The 22,027-nt window shown below is 41.3% G+C and overlaps 1 protein-coding gene across 1 annotated transcript in view; it reads left to right on the top strand.

Moving 5' to 3' along the window:
* STAG2 (STAG2 cohesin complex component) overlaps window positions 1-22,027 on the top strand; it is a 161,835-nt gene that overhangs the window by 115,290 nt on the left and 24,518 nt on the right. Inside the window, exons 17-25 of the mRNA XM_077478660.1 lie at window positions 4,025-4,128; window positions 8,897-8,989; window positions 9,749-9,838; window positions 10,085-10,288; window positions 11,522-11,592; window positions 13,825-13,912; window positions 14,014-14,094; window positions 14,184-14,276; window positions 15,739-15,913. Coding sequence (XP_077334786.1) covers window positions 4,025-4,128; window positions 8,897-8,989; window positions 9,749-9,838; window positions 10,085-10,288; window positions 11,522-11,592; window positions 13,825-13,912; window positions 14,014-14,094; window positions 14,184-14,276; window positions 15,739-15,913 — 999 coding nt within the window. The remainder of the gene's footprint in view (window positions 1-4,024; window positions 4,129-8,896; window positions 8,990-9,748; window positions 9,839-10,084; window positions 10,289-11,521; window positions 11,593-13,824; window positions 13,913-14,013; window positions 14,095-14,183; window positions 14,277-15,738; window positions 15,914-22,027) is intronic.

A 22,027-nucleotide genomic window follows, 5' to 3' on the forward strand; every position in this document is an offset into this window, starting at 1 on the left:
CCCAGGAGGCAGGACTTCCTATTACAGAGGCTACACCATTGCACAATAGTTATGAAGTCTGAGTGCAAGAACTTGCATTCTGAAATAGAAACCTCCTCCTGCACTTTTTACATGTCCACTCAACTAGAGCAGTGGGAGATTCCTGAGCGTTTTACCAGCTGGGCATCCGTTTTTCTGCTGATGCAGCTGTCTGAGGTTTGGTCTTTTGACCTTTGTCGGGCCTGTTGGCACAGTTTACTTGGCCTCATTGTCGCACACCCCTTCGCTTTGATGCTTGTGGACTTCCTATGGTGTATGAATACTCTGCCTGTGTCCTGAACTGTACATTTAAGATTCAAGGAATTTTGACTTGGCTGTATATTACATATCTTGCAATATACTACAGGACACCCTCCCTTACTTTCTTTGTAGAGTGGTGTAGGGTTATAGGAAAGGTGTCCAGGGGGTGCCCCTAAAGCTTTGCAAGTGTCCAGTCACCAGAAGGTACATGCATATAACCTATGGTGTATAAGTACTCTGCCTGTGTCCCTATATTTGTACTCTTGAGATCGCAATTTACAGGTAAGTTTTTATTTTTTATTTTTTTGTACTTGTAACTTTTTTTTTTTGGTTTAAGTTTTTTTCCATTTTTTCCTCTTTGCCTAGAAGAAAAAATTGAAAATTAATGTTTTTCTCCATTCAGAGTTGGAAGAATGTGGGTTTTACTGGGGGACCAGTGTGATAGCTATTCAACGTGATCATGGCTTCTATTAGTGCAGGAGCTGTTGATGACAGCTTTTATGGTTGTGCTGACTATACAGTATGGAGTATGCTTCCAGCAGAAATGCAAAACATATTACCTGTTCAGTGCCTTAGAAGAAGGCCCACCTCCGTGACGTAGTTTGAACGCAGGATGGATGGATTAATTTTCTTCCTCTATGACAACACTGAAAGTAAAAGAAAACCTTTACTGGGGCAGGCAGAAAAACAACTTGATAGATGTCTAAACCCATTCTGACTCTTTCCAAAGCACACACAAAAAAAGTTTTGATTGGAGCTTAAGATTAACATCAAGTGGTGACATAGTAAGTCAAATGATTTAGGTCTCACGTTCACTGTTAGCATATACAATATATCAGTAGTATTACTATATCTTATATATTTATATGGGCCTGTGATTTTACAATATTTGTGTAGTTTACTCACTTGTTGCCCGTTTGTTAGAGGGACATCAGTTCCCTTAGTGCTCTCTAGTGCCATCAATCCGTGCCTCATCAGTGTCGCTTATCAGTGAAGGAGGAAAAGAACCTGTTTGCAAAACTTTATAAGAAAATTTTTTTTGGTCTTCTTTTTTTTTTTTTTTTTTTTTTTTTTTTTTTAGCAAAAAGTAAAAAAACGCTGTGGGAAATAAATACCACTAAAAGATATTTTTGTGTGAAAAAAATTATAAAAATTGAATGCAGCATTGCATGACCGTGCAATTGCCATTCAAAGTGAGAGCACTAAAAGCTGAAAAATTGGCCTGGCCAGAAATGGGGTATAAGTGCTCAATAAGCAAGTGGTTAATGAAACCTTATGGTCCCTTTTCAGATGGAGCTGATCTGTCCAAGTGGAATCCGCCTGCTCAACAGTGGGTCTCTCTGAGCAGGCAGCTGACAGGTCCATGTCCACTTCGCTATGCAGAGCGGACACGGACGCAGCCCCCTCTCCTCTATTGGGTCATTGGATAGAAACGGACTGCATGTCTGTTTCCATCCGATTGTCATCCTATCTGATCTGCTGAACGGGTGGCAAACTTATTGCCGTTCGTCCTATTTTTTTTAGCAGATTTGATCAGATGCCTGGCAGGTGTCAGCGGACACATGTCCGCTGACATCCATCGCCCCATAGAGAACAATGGTTGGTCATATCAGGCCTGCCTACGGACAGGCAGGTGGACATGATCGGTCCGCTGGTGTGAAAGGGGCCTGTGCTATCCTGTGCATCTGATAAATTAAACAATTGGCTCGGCCATCTAAGATACACCGATGGGAGCTCATCCATCCATCACAACTGTAGAGTTCACTTTCAGTGTACCGCTATGGTTTTGTGCTTACTCAGTCTATCACCTAACAGGAATCCCTGTCTACTGCTACTATTTCTAATTACACTGCTACACATGTTAACATTTCAGAATGTCTTTTATTATCTAGTAGGTAGACTGTATTACAAACTGTACCCATCACAGATTACAGGAACTTGTGTAAAAAGATTTGGAGGACTGGCAAGTCCTGCTGAAGCTTATAAACTGTATATACTGTCTTTTCATGAAATTGTCTATTATCTAATACACCAAGTTTCTTGGTTTTAGGACGTTCAATGACTTATTTTTTTTTAAATCTTACATCCCAGAACACAAGATATCTTCGTATCCTTTACAAAAGTTATGCTGTCATCTGAAGATAACTGGACCTGCCCGTAATTTTGCTGGTTGCCACTGGACCCTGCATAATGGGTATATTGCCTTGTAAACTGGTAACCGGTAGGGTGCTATATGGGCCCAGAAGAGTCGCTCGTTTAAGGTCCTTTGCAGCAAAGCCTGCTGCGATGGATAAAGAGTGGACCCCTTGTTTGGGGGCATGATTGCAGGCCTTTGTGGAGGTTTGGGAGGTGGTTATTGCAGAGTGGGTCAGTAATACGGTGGCTCAAGGCTACAAGCTGGAAATTTCACAGCTTCCTTATCCACACTTTTAGGCTTTCAAATCTTTCTTTGACTCCTCAAAGATTTATTGTTCATATCTTCTATCTCCAGAAGTGATCTGTTCCAGAGGGCAAAAGGTTATGCGGTTTCTACCCAAACCTTTTTACAGTTCTAAAACAAAAATGGTGGTGATCATCCCATTTTGTATCTCAAGAAACTTTAAATTTCTGTGAGTGTAAGATGTTTTCATATGGAATTAATGCAGTTAATAGCGACTTCTCTTCTTTTTTTTACGTAACCAGAGGTTTCTATGGTTTAGGGTGGAGGCCTGCTATATCAGTTTGTCATCCTGCTTTTTGTCCTGTCCACAACTTCCAGCGTGTTCACCAAGGTTCTTCCTCCGGTTCTATTATTTCTGAATATCCCTATTATAGGATATCTGGGTGAATGACTTCTGAGGGAGCGCTCCACTTTTCTGCTAGAGACCAATGTATATCACACAGTGCACACTCTGGATAGGCTTAGATGGTTAATGAATTTGCATTAGCCTTAGCCTCTAACCCAGAGGTTGGAATATTTTGGCCTGACCCTTGATACCATCCAAGTGAGACTGTTCCTTCTTCTGGACAAAAATATCTTGCTCTGAGGGCTCAGGTGGATTTGCTCAAATCCGACAAATCCCTTGGTTCATTTTACATGAGAGTTCTGGGAAAGATTGTAGCCTCCCTCAAGAAAATGCCCTTTGCCCAGTTTCATTTTAGGCCCCTTAAACAGTGTCTTGGGGGCATTAAAGGTTAGATTTCAGCATCAGTGGTCCTCTTTCAGTGACCCATTGTTTCTCATTCCTTGGTGTGTACCTTTTTTGTACATGGACTTAATTGTGGTCTGTTAACTTATTGTCGTGTTGCCCTCCCCCTCATTCAGTGCTTTGGGACATCCTTATCATAATGGATATGAAGATGCCCTTATGTCATGTCATGGGATGGATACAGGGATTCCTCCCCTTTTCCTTAATTATTCTATGGCTTATTACAAAACCTGAAGCTATATCTAGATGGGAGGGGTTGTGCCGGGAGATTTCCCCTCTTCTTTTTTTCTTTTTTTTTTCTGTCTGTGCCCAATTTCAGTCGCCTTAAAGTGGCAGCATAACCCTATTGTAACGGATATGGAAATTTTTCTTTGAAAAAGATTTTACAGATGAACCAAAAATCAATTTTTTTCATCAAAAAAAATAATAATACTGGCAGCAATGTTTCTCTTGTTGAATCTGATACAGTAAGAATTTTTCTTGCATATGTGTTTCACCATAATATTTTAATATATAGAATGTACTTTACCTTTTTTTTTTGTTTTTGTTTTTTGCAGCACTCACGGATCGGCAAGAAAGTGCACTAATTGAAATAATGCTCTGTACAATTCGACAAGCTGCTGAATGCCATCCGCCAGTTGGTAGAGGAACTGGGAAAAGGGTAATTCTGAAGACAAAAGACTACTTGTTATGCTTTTTATATAAATAAGCTGTGATTTAAAATGTACCTAAACCCAAGAACAGAAATGTAATATATTGCAGCTCTTAGGAAAATGTGGCAACGCTTAAAGTGGTTGTAAACCCTCCCCTACAACTTTGTCCCATGTAAATCAGCATAAAAAACCCCAATGAACACTGCTTGTAGATATCTCCTTACTTGCTTAGTATTGTTGTAATCCTTTTTGTTCTTTAGAATGAAGTCACTGAGCATGCCCCGATCTCCCCTGATTTACGGCACACTCTCTATGCGATTTTCTATCTGTTATCAGGACTTCCTACAGCACACCACTGAACTCCCTGGAGACTTCAGAATCATTCAGAGCTTCCTCCTACACACCATGTGACATGACATGCAGTGTAAACTTGGCCGTACTGCAGTCTTATCAGCTGAAGCTGATAAGACTGACAAAGGCAAACATTAGACATCAGCACAAGTAAATACTATGAAATAAAATAAGTCAGCTATGAACAGGGAAGCAGGGTTGCCATAGAAACGTTGGATTTAGAAGGAGGCTTGGTTAACAGTACAGGAAGTGCTCAATGTAAGGGCAGAAATACACTCCACTGTGGACTAAGAAAACAATACTTAAGATGGTGCTGCCTAACCCCTGGAAACAAGTTTTTTAAACTTTCTTTAAACAGTAATATGCAATTTTGGGTTGGATTACAGTGGCTATAGTCTCATAATTATTATAATGGACTAAATGAAGAGAAGCATCAGAGTGGGAGAGTTTACTTCCTCTTTAATCTCACTGCACTCCATCTGTGGAAGAACGGAGGTTTCACATTGGGCTGCTTACTCTAATTTGGATTATAGAACACAATTTAGTCTACAGAAGAGAGCTGGGCACTGAAATCTGTGCAGTACACACAAAGGTTATAAGAGTTTAGGCATTCACTGTAAAAAAAAAAAAATTTATTTGTTTTCTCATTCTTTCAGGGATACAGGATTCAGATAGTTGAATTATACTGCTACCTACAGGGGAAACTGAACAGTAAAATAAAAAAGCAGCTGAAGAGTTTTTATTATCCCTCAGTACCCCCCCCCCCTCTTTTTTTGTTCTATTTTCCTGGGAGGGTCAACATCTATTCTCTGAGAAAATGTTAGCGATTTTTATTTTCAAGATTGATTTTTTTTTTCTTTAACAACTTCCAGCCCAAGGTCATATGACGGCGAGTAGTCTGTGCACCATAAGAACGATCATATCGGCAGTTCCACCGCTTGTTTGTTCTTACTGGCGAGAAAGTCCCGTCCACATATATCTAAACTCCATCCAAACCACAAATGTGAGGTATTGCTGCGTGCGTTGGCGCACAAGCAACAATTCTAGCACTAGACCTCCTCTGTAACTGTAAACTGGTAACCTGTAAAAAATGTTAAAGTGTTGCCTATGGAGATTTTTAAGTACCGAAGTTTGGCGCCATTCAATGAGTGAGTGCAATTTTAAAGCGTGACCTGTGTATCTATTTACGCCATGTAACATCTTTCACATTATAGAAAAAAAATGGGCTACTGTTTTGTTGTTCATTTTTTTTTCCCCAAAAATTTTGAAGATTTGTTGCGCAAATACCGTGCGAGATAAAAGTTGCAACGGCGCCCATTTTATTCCCTAGGGTGTTAGCTAAAAAAATATATAATGTTTGGGGTTCTGAGTAATTTTCTAGGAAAAAAATTATGATTTTTACACTTATGAGAGGAGTGCCAGAATAGGCCCGGTATCGAAGTGGTTTCAAGGTTTTGTTACATGCTGCTAGGGCATGGTCCTCCACTAGGAGCAGTGTAACTTCAGCAAAAATTTTGGAGGATGCATCTAGTTTTTCTGGACAGAAGTTTGTAGTGTCTTTGTCTGTAATGTGACATTTGAGCACTGGGCTGCAGCAGGATCCTTTTTAGCTTGGTCCAGAGCCGTGGAACAGCCCCAGTTGTGAACCAGTCTCTGAAAAAGTATGATTCATGATTCATGAGTACCGTATATACTCGAGTATAAGCCTAGTTTTTTAGCACACTTTTTTGTGCTAAAAACACCTACCCCGCTCAGGTTATACTCTAGTCTCCCTGCCTCACTGTGCAGCCTGATGCCCCTGATCTCCCGTCGCTGTGACATGCCGTCTAGTCGGCAGCCGTCCAGTTTAACAAAGCCCCGCCTCCGTCCGTGATAGGTGGAACACTGACTCACTGCTGGGAAATTGAATCGGTGTTCGGTAACGGACAAGGAGGAGGCAGGGCTTTGTTACACTGGACGGTCGCTGATTAGACTGCATGTCACGTCGCCGTTGTTCTGGAGATCAGCTACGTGAGGCATGCAGATGAGCAGTGAGGCTGCAGATGGGCATTGTTTGCCCTCTTTTCCACTTGCAGTAGCTGCTGCATTTCTCACCCTAGGCTTTTACTCGAGTCAATACATTTTCCCAGTTTATTGTGGTAAAATTAGGTGCCTCGGCTTATACTAGAGTATATGTGGTAAGCTGTGGAGAGGCTGAGCATCTGGAGCTAGTTCTTTATTGGAACCAGCGGGTGCTGGGTTTTTTCCCCCCTCTTTTCCTTCTCTTTTCCTTCTTTTCCATGGATCTATGCAAAGTGACCAATAATAGATTTTGCTGAGTTACTAGTTGGAAGTGTTGTGCGTTCACTCCACTCCACGCTCCTGTTCTCATCTTAAGACTGGGTTCACATATATGCAGTGCTGAACTCCACATGTGATTCGGATAGGAATCTCACTGCATTGCTATTCAAATTGCATCCAATTTTCTGTGCTGTGCAATTTGACCCATTAATTTGTATGGCTCAAATCTGCACAAAGAAAGTGCAGGACCCCCCCCCCCCCTGCAATGGAATCAGATCGTGTGAGTATGAGATCCGATTATTGCATTCTTAATACATTTCCCTCACCGCATACATGTGAAACAAGATTATGTGTAAAGTAACATTTTCCTGCCAATTGCACCTGTTGGGGAAAAAACATGGGCTCTTTCTCAGTTTGTCTTCATTGACTTGCGCCAGTTCATTAGCACTGCCATCGTTGTAAACTTACGGAGCACTGCTTTCTATAAAACCTAGACATGTTGGGAATGCTGAGGGTAGCCCAGACTGGTCATCTGCTTTTTTTTTTTTTTGGTCCAGTGCCTTTGTTCTTTGTCCTTCAATGAACTTCAAGAAGAAACAGATTTTACAGTATAAATATAATTCTTTTTTTGTTTTTATTAAATTGTGCCATGACGCTGGCTTTAAAAGTAGAACCATAGGCAAAATGTAGTTTCTTATATCGTGTCTCGTGTGAGGGAGGATTTTCAGTGGCTTTTTTGTTTCCCATTAGAGAGATTTCCTTTCACTTTCTGGGCCATAGCCAAAGCAGGAGGTGACCGGAAATGCCTCCAAAATGAGGAAATCCATGGTTGACACCAGGCTTTTCATGACTAGTATCCCCATTGGCAGATTCCCCTATTCCTGTTCTGGGGACAACCCAGAATTTTGGAATTTCTTCTTCTTCTTTTACATTCAATGAGAACAGTAAACATGACTAATAGAGCGTGAATCTTCCCAACCAGGGGTGTAGACGGCAATAATAACCTGACAGGTGTTCTAATCACTCTCCACTCTATCCAAAACAAAAAAAAAAAAGCATTGCCTTTTTTTAACTTTTTTTTTTATTATTATTATTTAGTAGTCTCCTGGAGCCACTTGAAGGCCAGGCTTTTTATGGCACTTTTTTTTATTTTATGTACAAGTTTAAATCCAGTATTTTTTGTTAGAAAATTAATTCTTAACCCCCACACATTCGCTCGCACTCTCTCTCTCTCACCCTAGGGCAGTGATGGCGAACTTTTTTGTGCCCAAACTGCAACAAAAAACCAACTTATTAATTTCAAAGTGCCAACACGCCAATTAAAAACCTGAATACTGGGGTTTTAGTTTAGAAAAAAACTGGGGCTATTCCTGATTAAAATTTTAGTGTTCGATTAATTGTCTAGCGCTAGAATTATTGCTCTTGTTCTAATGTTTGCAGCGATACCTCAAATGTGTGGTGTGTTCACCGTTTACATATGCTCGCACAAGCTACTTATGCGTTTGCTTGTGTGTGCGAATGGAGGGATGGGGGCACTTTTTTTAATTTATTTTATTTGTGGTTTTTACACTGTTCCTTGAATAAAAGTGAGTTTTTTTTTTTTTTTTGTTTTTGTTTTTTTGTTTGTGTTTACATTCCTTTATTAAAAGGAATGTTAATATCTCTTGTAATGAAATAAGGATGACGGGTACTCTTTATGGAGAGATCAGGGGTCAAAAAGACCCCAAATCTCTTCTTTACCTTTTGAAAAGCAAAAGTTCAAAATTAAAAATTTAGTCCCACCTTGGACTGGAAGTGATGATGGTAAAAGCGGTATGCCCCAGAAACACCAGTGACACACACCCACACGCACACCCCATTCTACTGCTGCTGAAAGCATTCCAGTAGCTCATGAGCCTGTGGTTATGGTTGATGGCTTCAGCCATAACCCCGTTAAAACAATTGCGCATATATATACATGTTTTTGTGTATGTATATATGTGTGTGTGTGTGTGTGTGTATATATTTATGTATTGTACTTGACAAGTGGTTATTCTTGATTATATTTAATTTTGTAGTCTCCTGGAAATTATGATAAATTGAAAGTTTCTCTAGTCCAGAAAAGTGATTTATATAACCAATTATTATTATTTATTTTTTCTTTAGGTGTTGACTGCAAAAGAAAAGAAAGCCCAGTTAGATGACAAAACACGGCTTACAGAGCTATTTGCAGTATCCCTCCCTCAGCTGTTAGCAAAAGTGTGTATTCCTCTAATGTTTTATTAAAACGTATAAAATCTTATCTCGTTAAACTTGAATCTTTTTGATGGCAATTATGTGTTTTTTTTAAATGGTTATTGTCAATATTATGTGCAGTGGTTCAAGCACACTGTAATCGGAGACCAGTAATGCTTTGTTTTATTTATATTCTCTGGTGTTGCTGCTAGGGATTCATACTTCATACAGTTTCCTAATTTAGCTTTCTGATTCCACAAGGTTTTTAATTTTGCACCCAGGAATTATCCTCCAGCCAGTAGTGGGTTCAGTCACTCTGTTATGATGTATCTGTTGTCCTTTTTTTTTATTTTTTTGCAAATCAAATTGGCAATATTTCCTTTCCAGAATTCACATCTTCGCCTACTGTGGCTAGTAAAAGGAGACTTTTTTTTTTTTTTTTTTTTTTTTTTTATAATCCCATCAAAGTAAAATATGTAAACAGAAAATTGTATGGTGATTAAACTTGGTTTTTTAAACCCAACACTTGTTGCTAAACTCCGTGCATTCTCATAGACAAAGATCATGAACATGAAGGAAAGCATAGTTTCTGTACTCTCTGCTGTTTCCTCAGTGCTGTTTATGATGGACATGGGTAATATACATTTGCTTGGTTTTCCTAACAGTAGGTCTATCATCTCTGCCAGAGTAGATGTTTTCCATGATTCTAACTAAATTATGTAAAAAAAAAAGAAAGAAAAAAAGTAAAACCACTAATTTTATAAATATGTTTTCTTTTAATAGTATTCAATAGATGCAGAAAAAGTGACAAATCTTCTGCAGCTGCCGCAGTATTTTGACTTGGAAATTTATACGACGGGACGTTTGGAAAAGGTAACTATGTTATGAGAAGACGTAATTTGCATGCTGCACGATTCATTCTTTTTGACATGCACTGTATAAATAAAACCAAATTTGCAATCTGAAGACACATTTTGTAGATAAGTGTATATATGCGCGTGTGTGTATATGTATATATAAAATATATGTGTGTGTGTGTGTATATATGTATATATATATATATATATATATATATATATATTTGTATGTAACTTTTATTTTATTTTTTGGTTTTTTTAGCATTTAGAGGCATTATTACGACAAATACGGAATATTGTAGAAAAGCACACAGATACAGATGTTTTGGAAGCCTGTTCTAAAACCTACCATGCACTTTGCAATGAAGAGTTTACAATATATAACAGAGTGGACATTGCAAAGAGCCAGTTAATTGATGAACTGGCAGATAAATTCAATCGCCTTCTCGAGGACTTCTTGCAAGAGGTTAGTGGGGATTTATTTTAACTTTGTCATCTTTCCATATTAAAGTGCTTGTATACTCAATTTTTTAACTTTTACCTACAGGAAAGCCTATAATGAGGCTTACCTGTAGGTAAAAAAAAGTATCTCCTAAACCTGTACGGTTTAGGAAATATTCCCCTCGGTATGCGCCGCTGACTGCAGCGGCGCATGCGCACAAGGGGATTCTCGGCCTGAAAATCCGGCAGTGGCCGATCAGCTGGAATGAAATCTCCCGCGCGCATGCGCGGGAGTGACGATATCGCGGCTCCGGCCACTCACAGCGCCGGAGCCGCGATACCCGGAAGAAATGCCGAGGGAGTATGTCAGCTCCCTCGGCGTGGATCGGGCCAGATGTCGGGGCCTCGTTCTAAGGTAAGTATTTTATAATGAGCTAGTATACGGTGCATACTAGCTCATTATGCCTTTTGCTTTGCAGGTGTTAAAAAAAAATAAAAAAAAAATTTGCGGGTTTACTACCGCTTTAAGTTTTTTTTTTTTTTTTTTTTTTATTAAATTCTTTTACACACCATGTGCAGAGGCATGAGGTTTTCTGCATGTCACACATCAACACTGGTATCACGTGCAGATTTTTTTTATGCGCAGGAATTTGCAACGTGTATGCAGTTTTACCCACACAAAAAAACTGACATGACCTCAATACTGTGGTGTGAACAGGGCACATACCATACACTGCAAACTGATATGATACTATTTCAGTTTCCCCATCAGTTTTCTTGCACGTATGGTGTGAACGAGTTCTTAAAATACAAATCTAGTAGGAACGTAACCCCCCATATGATCACTGGGTTGACAAAAGAAACCCTTGCCTAAAAATGCATTCAAATAATTTGATTTGAATGATTTTATTTAAATGACGTTCTTCTTGTGGTTTACTTCCTGGAGGGAAGAATATTTAACAACCGTAACAAACTTGATGCCTACAGCCTGGGCGCAGATATCCTTTAAAAAAAAAAAGGATTGTGCACCTTTTAATTGTGGTGGTCTTAAAAAGCTTACATATGTCTTGGTGTGGTTATTCGTCCTCTAGGAATAGTAGTCATGGAGTAACAATGAGTCATGCAACCTCTAGTAATAATTATAAATTAATGCAGTTTTTGTTTTTTTAAATATCCTTATTAAATTTATATTTTATCTTAACACTTTTGAACTTAGAAGATTTGTGTTTATAGTTTTACTCTGCTAATCCCTTTTCAGGAAGAGGAACCAGATGAAGATGACGCATACCAAGTGCTGTCCACGCTAAAGCGAATAACTGCTTTCCACAAGTAAGATGTTTTTCTTTAAAAAAAAAAAAAAAATGTATAGATCTGTTATTGCATAGATTCTCTTGAGAATAGTTTCTATTGACTTGGTTCTCACTGCTGCAATACCATTTTGATGCAATTTTCTGTGTAATTATGTAGTGCAACTTTGCTGTCACTTTGCATATTCTTTGGGGCCAAATCTCACTGTGAATCCCACCAGAACCTTTTCAAACGTTGCATCATGCTTGGTTGCGTTGACTATAATGGGCATCATTGAATAGAATGTGTTTCTCTATCGTTCATTGACGGACACAGCAGCTCTTCTTGACCTTAGGGTTATATTGCCCCTTTAGGAGAGGACTAGACAGAAAGTGTTAAAAACAGCAACACTTGCACAGTACCGCCCAGGGGGCGGTCCTACTGGCTATGAACCCTGCAGCTATTAATCAAGTGTCATTTTCATGGAAAAATTTGACTAGTATTTGTATTTTAGTTCAAACTAACACAATATTATACCCAATTTTTTGATTAACCACTTGAGATCCGCGCTATAGCCAAATGACGGCTACAGCGCGGATCTCCTTTTCCGGGACGACGTCAATAGACGTAGTCCCGTGTACGAGCGGCCTGCGCGCCAAAAAAAGCCGATCACCGGCGGCCGTGATCGGGACATCAGTCCCGATCACGGCCAGCAATGCAAGCGACCACCTGCCCCCCGCAGTGCCACCCAGCAGTGCCCACAGTGCCACCCACAGTGCCCACAATCTGCCTCAAAGGTGCTGCACCCCAGTGCCGCCCATCAGTGCCCAGCAGTGCCGCCCATCAGTGCCCAGCAGAGCCACCTATCAGTGCCCATCAGTCCCATCTATCAGTGGTACCTATTAGTGCCCATCCGTGCCACCCATCCGTGCCACCCATCCGTGCCATCTTATCTGTGCCCATCAGTGCCGCCTTATCTGTGCCCATCGGTGCCGCCTTAACTATGCCTATCAGTGCCCACCAGTGCAGCCCATCAGTGCCCACCAGTGCAGCCTATCAGTGCCGCCTAATCAGCGCACTTCAATGAAGGAGAAAAATGACCCGTTTGCAAAATTTTATAACAAACTATTAAAACATGATTTTTTTATTTTTTTTTGCATCTTTTTTTGTTTGTTTAGCAAAAAATAAAACTCCGAGCTGTAACTAAATACCACCAAAAGAAAGCTCTATTTGTGGGAAAAAAATGGTAAAAATTTCATTTGGGTACAGTGTTGTATGACCGCGCAATTGTCATTCAAAGTGCATCAGCGCTGAAAGCTGAAAATTGGTCTGGGACTGAGGGGGGTTTAAGTGCCCAGTAAGCAAGTGGTTAAATTTCAAAGGTAAGGTTGTGCTGAGCAATTGGGTACCAAACTTATCAAGCCTTCAAACTGTACATGCTCTTGAAATCGCAGACAGTCCCATCTTCATTAAAGTGGCTCTAAAGCCACCTGGGCCACTTCCATTTTTTTCTACCTGTAGATAGCGATAATTTGATTTTACCCCTTGTAATAAAAAATATTCTTAAATCAAAGTACCTTGCTCTGTCTCCCTCCACATTTTTTACTGCTGTGGCTACATTTTGTTCTCAATGGTCCTGCTGTATATAGAAACATGGCCACCCTCTCTCACTTGTTCCTAAGATGGACTAAGAACTCTGGGATTTGTAGTATGCATAAAGCAGTGCACATGACTGATACTAGTGTGCACTGCTCACACCAAACAGATCTGAGTGTGAAAAAGAGAGCTTTAGGAGCTCACAGTGAATATTTTATAAGGAGGGTAAGAAGTTATTTAATAAAAACAAATTACAGGGACATTAAAGCGGAGTTCCACCCATTTGAAAGTCAGCAGCTACAAAGTGTAGATGCTGAACTTTAATAATCAGACACTCGCCTGTCCCACGGTCTAGCAATGCAGCACAAGAAGCCCTGCTCCTCTCCCCCTCGTAGGCATTTTAACTTGGCGCAAGGCTGTGGTTTCACAGCCGGGTGCGCACTGCGCATGCCCAAGCTGCGCTGTGACTGGCCGGGCAATCTTCTTGGACCTGTGACATGTCCCAGAAGATGGGAAGGAGGGGGGGGGGGGGGGGGGGGAAGAGGTGATCTTCATTCCGGCACCATTGGAGGAAGTGGGAGCTGGTTGCCTGTAAAAACAGCATTTGATGTAATGTGTCTGCCAAAAAATATAGTAAGCAGTAGTTTTATTGAGTTTGTTGTTTTTTTTTTTTTTTAGTGCACATGACCTTTCAAGATGGGATCTATTCAGCAGCAATTACAAGCTATTGAAAACTGGTATAGAAAACGGAGATATGCCCGAGCAGGTCTGTTTGTAATTCATTAAATTGTTTGTATGTTAAATTCCTGATAACAGCAGAGTTTTAAATTGTACCTTATTCATTTTTTTTTTTTTTTATTTCTTCAGATTGTCATTCATGCTTTGCAGTGCACTCATTATGTGATTCTTTGGCAACTGGCAAAGGTATCAGAGACAGGTTTAACTAAGGTATTTGTGTTTTTTTTTACCTTCATTTATATAGTCTTTGTGCCAAGTTAATGTGTACATTTGATCTGATGGATTTGTTTTCTTTGTAGGAAGAGTTGATCAATTTGAAGAGGCAAATGAGAGTATTTTGTCAGATATGTCAACACTACCTTACCAATGTGCACACTGCTGTTAAAGAACAGGTTAGTAACTATCATTTTGACAAATTGTGCATTACTTTTGTGTTATAAAAAAAAAAAGTTATATTCAATTTTAGTTCCATTCCATTTATTTATAGTCCTGTAAAAGTGAGTTGATCTCTTTATACATTTTATAATCTGATACTAGAGGAGCTCAAACTCTCTAGCAGCTTTGGGCAGTTTAATTTCCAGTCACGATGCATTACCTCATATTGGTGTTACATTAGGTGGTCCATTCATATAAAATAGGCTGCCCTGCACATCACAGATTTTTAAAAAAATGCAGTGCATGAAAATGCATTTCATGTGTGCCATCGTGGACTGATGCATTGCCACTTCTCATAGTTGTTGTGAGTTGAGTTGGGTTGCCATTCCAAAGCAGATGCCGCCCAAAGTACAAGCGGTCCCCGGGTTACAAACATCCGGCCTACAGAGGGAGACAACAGGAAGTGAGAGAAAAATCTACCTCTAGGAAGGAAAATTCACTCCTGTAGAAGTTTTGGCAAAAGGGTGTCTCCAATGAAGCTTTATCTCCAATCCTCGTTTCCACAACAACCCAACATTTTCAAAATCCAATTGTCATAGGGACAGAAAGTGAGCCGAAAAAAAAAATATATATTTATTATAATTTGCATTTGTCCCCTGCACTGAGAACTGAGCCACGAACATCACGATGGCTCAGTTCTCTCAACTCCCCGAGCGGACAGCTGCTGTCTGTCAGCATCTCTCCATGCTCTACTTCTCCACACTCATTGGCGCTCAGAGCTGTGGAGGGGCGGGGAGCGGTCATCTATGCGACTCGCTAAGAGGCTGAGGCTGCCATCAGTCCAGGCAGCTGGCGGATCCAGACTTCGGGATGATGCACTGCCTGGATTGATTCCAGTGACGTCCGCAAAGAGCGGACTTCAGATTGCTGTCCACTGAAAATGGGTCACAGGAGTGCAAAATGATTTGCACCCCTGTGACCCATAGGAGAAGCCCAGCCTAAAAATCTCAGGCTGGACTTTTTTTTAAGAGCAAACCTACAGACCCTATTTTGATTGTAATCCTGGGAACTGCCTGTACCCAATATTATAGTAGCACACAGGTGTGCATTTTAGCACAGCTAAGGTGTGATGTCAACTTTATTGACAACTCCTAATCCTATTCTGGAGACCACAGAAGTCCCTCACAGTGGGCATTTTTTCTAATGGTGGCACTAGTTCTGATTACACAAAGGGACTCCCTAGTTTTAGATGGATTTTTCTCTCACTTTGTTTTTTCTATGGGTCAGCGAGTGAAGGGAAATCTCTCCAATCATACAGAGGACAAAAATAAATCTTTACTGGGGCTATAATCCTCCCTTACTCCCAAAAAAGTCCTGCCTTCAGTTTTACTTAACTGCATCAGCACATGTGGTGCATAAATGTGTTGACATGGAAAGCTATAATTTAGGTTGTTTTTCTTTATGTCCAATGTTTTGCAGGCATTCACTATTCTCTGTGATGTCCTAATGATCTTCAGTCATCAGATTGTGGTTGGAGGTCGAGAAACGTTGGAACCTCTAGTGTATTCACCAGATTCTTCACTGCAGTCAGAGCTGCTCAGCTTTATTTTGGATCATGTCTTCATTGACCAGGATGATGATAACAGCAGTTCAGGTACATCATATATATATATATATATACATATGTTGCGTAAGACATAGACTTAAACCTATACAAGTGTCTCCTCCATATTTGTGCACCTTTGAATGTTTTGCTACATCTTTACACTTAACTGTATGGCCTTACGTGGATTATACCTGTACTTTTTAACCACTTTCATACCTGGCCTATTCTGGCACGCTTCTCCTACATGTAAAAATAATACATTTTTGCTATAAAATTATTCAGAATCCCAAACAAAATTTTTTTTTTTTTTTTTGAGCAGACACCTTTTATAGCTTTGGTCATTAACCCTGTCCTCAGGGCCCATTAACAGGCCAGGTTTTCTGTATTACCTTGGGGAGATGCAGACTAGAATACTGCTATCACTGAGCAGCAAATGATATCACCTGTGATGTATTTCAGTTATCTTGCAAACCTGGCCTGTTAGTGGACCCTGAGGACAGGGTTGATGACTGCTGCCCTAGAGAATAAATTTAATAATGGCGGACTCTGCAACTTTTTATGTTGCACAGTATTTGCGTGGGTGTGGGTGTGCTTATCAATAAATACTGGGGTTGCTGCAGGGGTGCTCACTGCTGATCTCTGAGAAGGGGGATGTGTCCCTTGAAACGAGTCAACTGGCAGTGACTCTTGTGGTTTGTTTCTGTGATACTTTTGAGAAGATACTTTTGTGTGCAGGAGTGTGTAGTTTCTGTATGGGGTTTGCCAAATCTGTCATCACCTTCCTTTTATCAGGGAGACTTTCTTCTGTAGACATCAAATATGCGTGCCTATATGTCCACATCTTTCCAGCGCATCATTTCCTAGATGGCTACATTGATTGCTAATACAGGGTACTAGGCTTCAAAGTAAACAGTAAAAATTAAATCTGCAGAGGTGTCGGTCCCTTTCGGGTCCCACAAGCTGGCCCGCACGCCTAAAGTGTTTCCCTACCTAACTTATTCTGATACGTTTATTTACAAGGAGTGGGGAAGCCTGCAGCGGGCCTTTTCGGTCCCGAGACGCATGCTGGTGCATTACCCCTTTAAGGAGAGTTTCCTAAAAAAATGAACATCTCCTCTGGTCGTTGCCGCCCCGGTATCCAGGTTAAATAAGGTAACCACGATTCCAGTGGAAGGGACCCCTGCTTTCAAGGGCCGAGGCGGTTGCCCGGTCCATGTTTACGGTGGTGGGGTCAGCATTGCGGCCAGTGCTAGTCTCACGGCCCTGGTGTCACATAGGCTTACTGAATGGGCTAAATTGTTGCACCTTGAGTTGGAGAAGCAACAGGTTTCCCCAGTTTGCGTGGAACTGGCAGACCAGTTGGTGCAGGGCCTGAAGTATGTCTGTGATGTGCCTTAGATATGGCCCCCTTGCTTTCTAGAGCCTCAGTATCAGCTGTGGTGCTACATCGCCTGATTTTGCTAAAATGCTGGTCTGCGGATCAGGCATCTAAGAAAGCACTGGTGGCTTTGCCCTTCCAGGGGCAGAGGCTATTAGGAGCCTCGCTGGATGACATTATTAAGAATGTTACTGGGGGAAAGAGTACTTTGCTTCCACAGTCCAGGAAGGGTAAGGAGCCACGCCATAGGCAGGGGCCCTCCTTTTCCTCTCAGAAGCAGTTTTTTCTTCCGCCCGGGTCGGCAGGTAATCGTTCACAGTCCGACAAGGTACCCGTGATGGATAAAAGCGTCCCTGGTTTTGCAAGCCAAACAAACCTGCGAGCATATCTGTTGTCGCATGAAGGGGGTTCGCCTTCGGGAGTTTGCAGCCTGGTGGACCTCCCTCCTTTCCGACCAGTGGGTCTGTGAACTGGTTTTATCAGGCTACGAGATCGTTTTTTTTTATTGTCCGCCAAACAGATTTTTTATTTTTTTTGTTCCCTCCAACCCTCATCTTCTTCCCCTCATCGGGAAGCCCTGTTCGGGGTAGTACAGGACCTGCTGCTGCACGGGGTGATGGTACCTGTGCCGACACAGTAAATGTTTCAGGGATTCTGTTCCAATCGGTTTGTAGTCCCAAAGAAGGAAGGTTCCGTCTGGTCCTGGATCTCAAGGCCCTCAATGGCTTTGTGAAAGGACAAAGGTTCAGGATGGAATTGGTTCACTCTGTGGTCGCTGCACTCCATCGGGTATTTCTTGGCGTCCTTGGACATCAATGACGCATACTTGCATGTCCCCATATGCGTCAGGCATCAGAGGCTTCTACGATTTGCAGTCAGGGACAAGCACTATGAATTTGTAGCTCTCCCTTTTGGCATAGCGTTAGCACCAAGGGTCTTCACCAAGGTGCTAACCTGAATTCTGGCATTGCTAAGGCAACGAGGGATCACAATCGTGGGTTACCTGGATGACCTCTTTCTGAGAGAAGCTTCCGCCTCAGAATTAAGGGAGGTTTTGGCGATCACCATACAGACTCTTTGCGTGTTTGGTTGGGTACCGAACATCCAGTAGTCGCGGTTGGTGCCAACTCAATGCCTGGAGTACCTGTACTTGATTCTGGACTTTTCAGAGGCAAGAGTCTCTCCCTTCAGACTCTTCATGCTGCAGTGAAGTTATTGGTGTCCCGCATTTGTGGTCGTCGCTGCGTTTTTGCATGCAAGTTCTGGGTCTCATGGTGGCCCCTTTCAAGGTGGTACCGTATGCTCAATTGCACACTTGAATCTTGCAGAAAGGGATCCTGTCCAAATGGGACAAATCTCCGACATCCCTGGATTGTCAAATTCGAGTGACCCAGCTAGTCAGGGAGTCTCTTCTCTGTTGTCTGAGGTCTCAGGCCCTTCGGTCCGGGAAGCCGTTCCTTCCTCTTCATTGGATGGTGATCACAACGGGCGCCAGCCTGGCTGGGGAGGGGGGGGGGGAGAGTTTTGGGTATACAGTCGGCCCAGGGTTGCTAGACATAAGAATAATCCCTCCTGCCGATCAATGTGCTGGAGCTTTGGGTGATCAGGCGGTTCCTCTCCACATGGTCACAGAGGCTGCAGGGCCGTCCGGTCAGGATCCAGTCGGACAACGCCACGGCAGTGGCGTATGTCAATCAAGGAGGGACAAGAAGCTCAGCTGCAGCATTGGAGGTCACTCACATCCTGCAGTGGGAAGAGCGGCCCGTGCCGGCCTTGTGGGCCGTATATATTCCGGGCGTAGAAAACTGGCAAGACTACCTAAGTCGTTAGCTGCTGGACCAGGGGGAATGGTCACTGCGTCCGGATGTATTGCGGCTCCTTTACTTAAGGTGAGGCACACCAGATGTGGATCTCTTGGCCTCTCAACTCAATCGGAAGGTACAGAGGTTTGTGGCCAGGTCAAAGGATCCCGGGTGGATCCCCCCTGAAGGCCTGCTGGACCACAATGCGTGTATAGTAATAACAAAATCTGCCAACATTTGACTCCTGATTCCTCTCCAATTCACAGATGTTCCTTCCCCTCAGTGGGATATGTAACAATTACCCAGAAAGAAAATAACACTGTAATCGTGTTTCCACTTAAAACCAAACCCCAATTATGTGCGCACCAGCTCGTCCAGCATAATCGTGTACATCCACCACACTGCCTCTAAATGGTACGGACAAGGGCGCCTTCTGTCTCACTAAATTCCAGCGTGCGTCTCACTGCTTGAACTGATGTGACGTCACCTGCGGTCCACGGGAATAGCAACAGCAATTTGACCCCAATGCATTTTGCTGTATAGCATCATCAGGGAGTTGATCACCGCCATTTTCCCGTAGACCTTATACCCGTTGCTGTGATGTTATTGGGGCATGGAATCCCTTCCATGCGTCAAGCCCCCAAGGGGAAAGGTTTTTAAAAAAAACATATCAAAGCATAAAAATGTGTGCAAAGGAAGGCACACCCAGGAATCACTTCCCTCATACATTTGATCAAAACTGATTGAGCTGGTCTCACCCTTTACAATTACTTTTTAATATACAACCATAATAATATAGCCGTCTTTATACCATACAATTGATTAACTAAACTACAATATCCTTAAAAGGATATATCTTGTATATCGTATTCTAATATTGTACAACCGCATAATTCATCTAAAAAATATCCCTGTTTGGTCACAGTGAACTTCCCCAGTTCAACTAAATCCATTTGCCCATACTCCACATATCTACTTTGAATTTCAAAAATATCTCAATTGTTTCTGGTCTAAAAATTGTCAAAACAATTTAGATCTATGTCCTTGCTTTAACCCAGGGGGGATAAAGTATTAAGGCGATGGATCCACTGAGTTTCATTCTGTGAGATTTTCTTTTGCATATCACTACCCCTCCATTATTGATGTATTCTATCAAACCATTTATGCTTTATCATATAATGATCGGACAAACTGATGGTTGAATCCCTTTTCGGGTATTGTTAACATGTTCTTCTATGCGTGTAAACAAACCTCTTGTTCTCCCAATTTATTTTAGCCCACATGAGCAGATTAGCATGTAAGTCACCAATCTGGTTCTACAGGTAATCCGTTTATTTTATTTTGTTATGCAAAAGAAAATCTCAGTGACTTAGTGGATACATTGCCTTAATACTTTGGCCCCCCTGGGTTTAAACAAGGACATAGACCTAAATTGTTTTCTTAACAATTTTTAGAACAGAAGAAACAGATATTTTTGACATTCAAAGTAGATATGTGGAGTATGGGTAAATGGATTGCATTGAATTGGGGAGGTTCAAACTGTTTGACCACTAGGTGGCCACGCAACAGGGATCTTTTTACGATGAATTGTGTGGCTGTGCAATATTAGGCTAAGATATATCCTTTTAAGGATGTTGTATTTTAGTTGAGGTTTTACTTTTATTTAATCGTGTGGTATAAAGAAGGCTATAATATTATGTTTTTATATTAAAAGGGCGAGACCAGCTCGATTAAATTTATGAGGGAAGTGATTCCTGGGTGGATCTTATGATTATTAATCCTTTGCACACATTTTTATGCTTTTTGCTATAGCTTTTTGATACCTTCCCTTTTGGGGGCTTGATGCATGGAAGGGATTCCATGCACCAATAACATTACAACAGCGGGTATAAGGTCTTCGGGAAAATGGTGATCAATGTCCTGATGACGCTATACAGCAAAATGCATAGAGGCTGTATCTCTGTTGGCATTCATGTGGGCCGCAGGTGACGTCACATCTGTTCGAGCACTGAGCTGCACAATGGAATTTGGTGAGACAAGCGGCTTGTTTGTCTGTACTATTCAGCGGCAGTGTGGTGGATAGTATACATAGATATACACATTTATGCTGGTCAAGCTGGTGCCACTATAGACCCCCTGACATGTAAGCGCACATAATTGGGTATTGCACGATTACTGTGTTCTTTTCTTTCTGGGTATTTGATGCATGAGGGGGAACATCTGTGAATTGTGAATCAATCGGGAGTCCCGTGTTGGCAGATTTTGATATTGCTATACATGCTTTGCTGTCCAGCTCTGGTGAGTGAGCATTTGTATCAATGGACAAATTCAAAAATAAAACATGCTCCACCACCAAAGACACACGGTGGATGAGAAGCATTTAATTAAAGTGCAAGATAAAGCATCGGATGTGGACACAATTCAATAAGGACAAACTTATTACTAATGACACATTGATATATGAACAGTATGATTTTTACATTCAGTTTTTTTTTTTTTTTTTGGAATGATTCAATTAATTTAACAATATTAACACTGTGTAGTATGTTTAAGTCCAAATTATTTATCACATATAAGGTTAAGGAGACATTTAGTCAATAGCGCCTTCTTTATCATTTTTGGTTTTATCATATTATAGGCTTACCTGTAGATATAAATAAATCAAAAAACCTTTACTAACACTTTAGTTAGCGTTGTACCAAATGGACACGTGTTCATTTAGGCAGGATATGCAGCCGGCCTGATCAGATATTTCTGCATGATTCCTTGCATAAATTCTTCAGCTTTACATGGCTTTACTTATTTTGGAATTTTGTATAGGTTATAATTTGCGTAATAGCATTTATTGGCTATATAAAAAAATTGGCCAGTGTGCCTCGAAAGCTTTTACTACCAGTTTCTTAGCTAACCATCAAATAGTATCGCTTAAATCAAAACTTCTACTTTTGAGGGTAGCTAACATGGTACAACACTACCACTGCT

This window comes from Lithobates pipiens, unplaced genomic scaffold (assembly GCF_037356315.1).
Source record: "Lithobates pipiens isolate NorthernLeopardFrog02 unplaced genomic scaffold, aLitPip1_a1.2 Scaffold_1, whole genome shotgun sequence".
Lineage (NCBI taxonomy): Eukaryota > Metazoa > Chordata > Amphibia > Anura > Ranidae > Lithobates > Lithobates pipiens.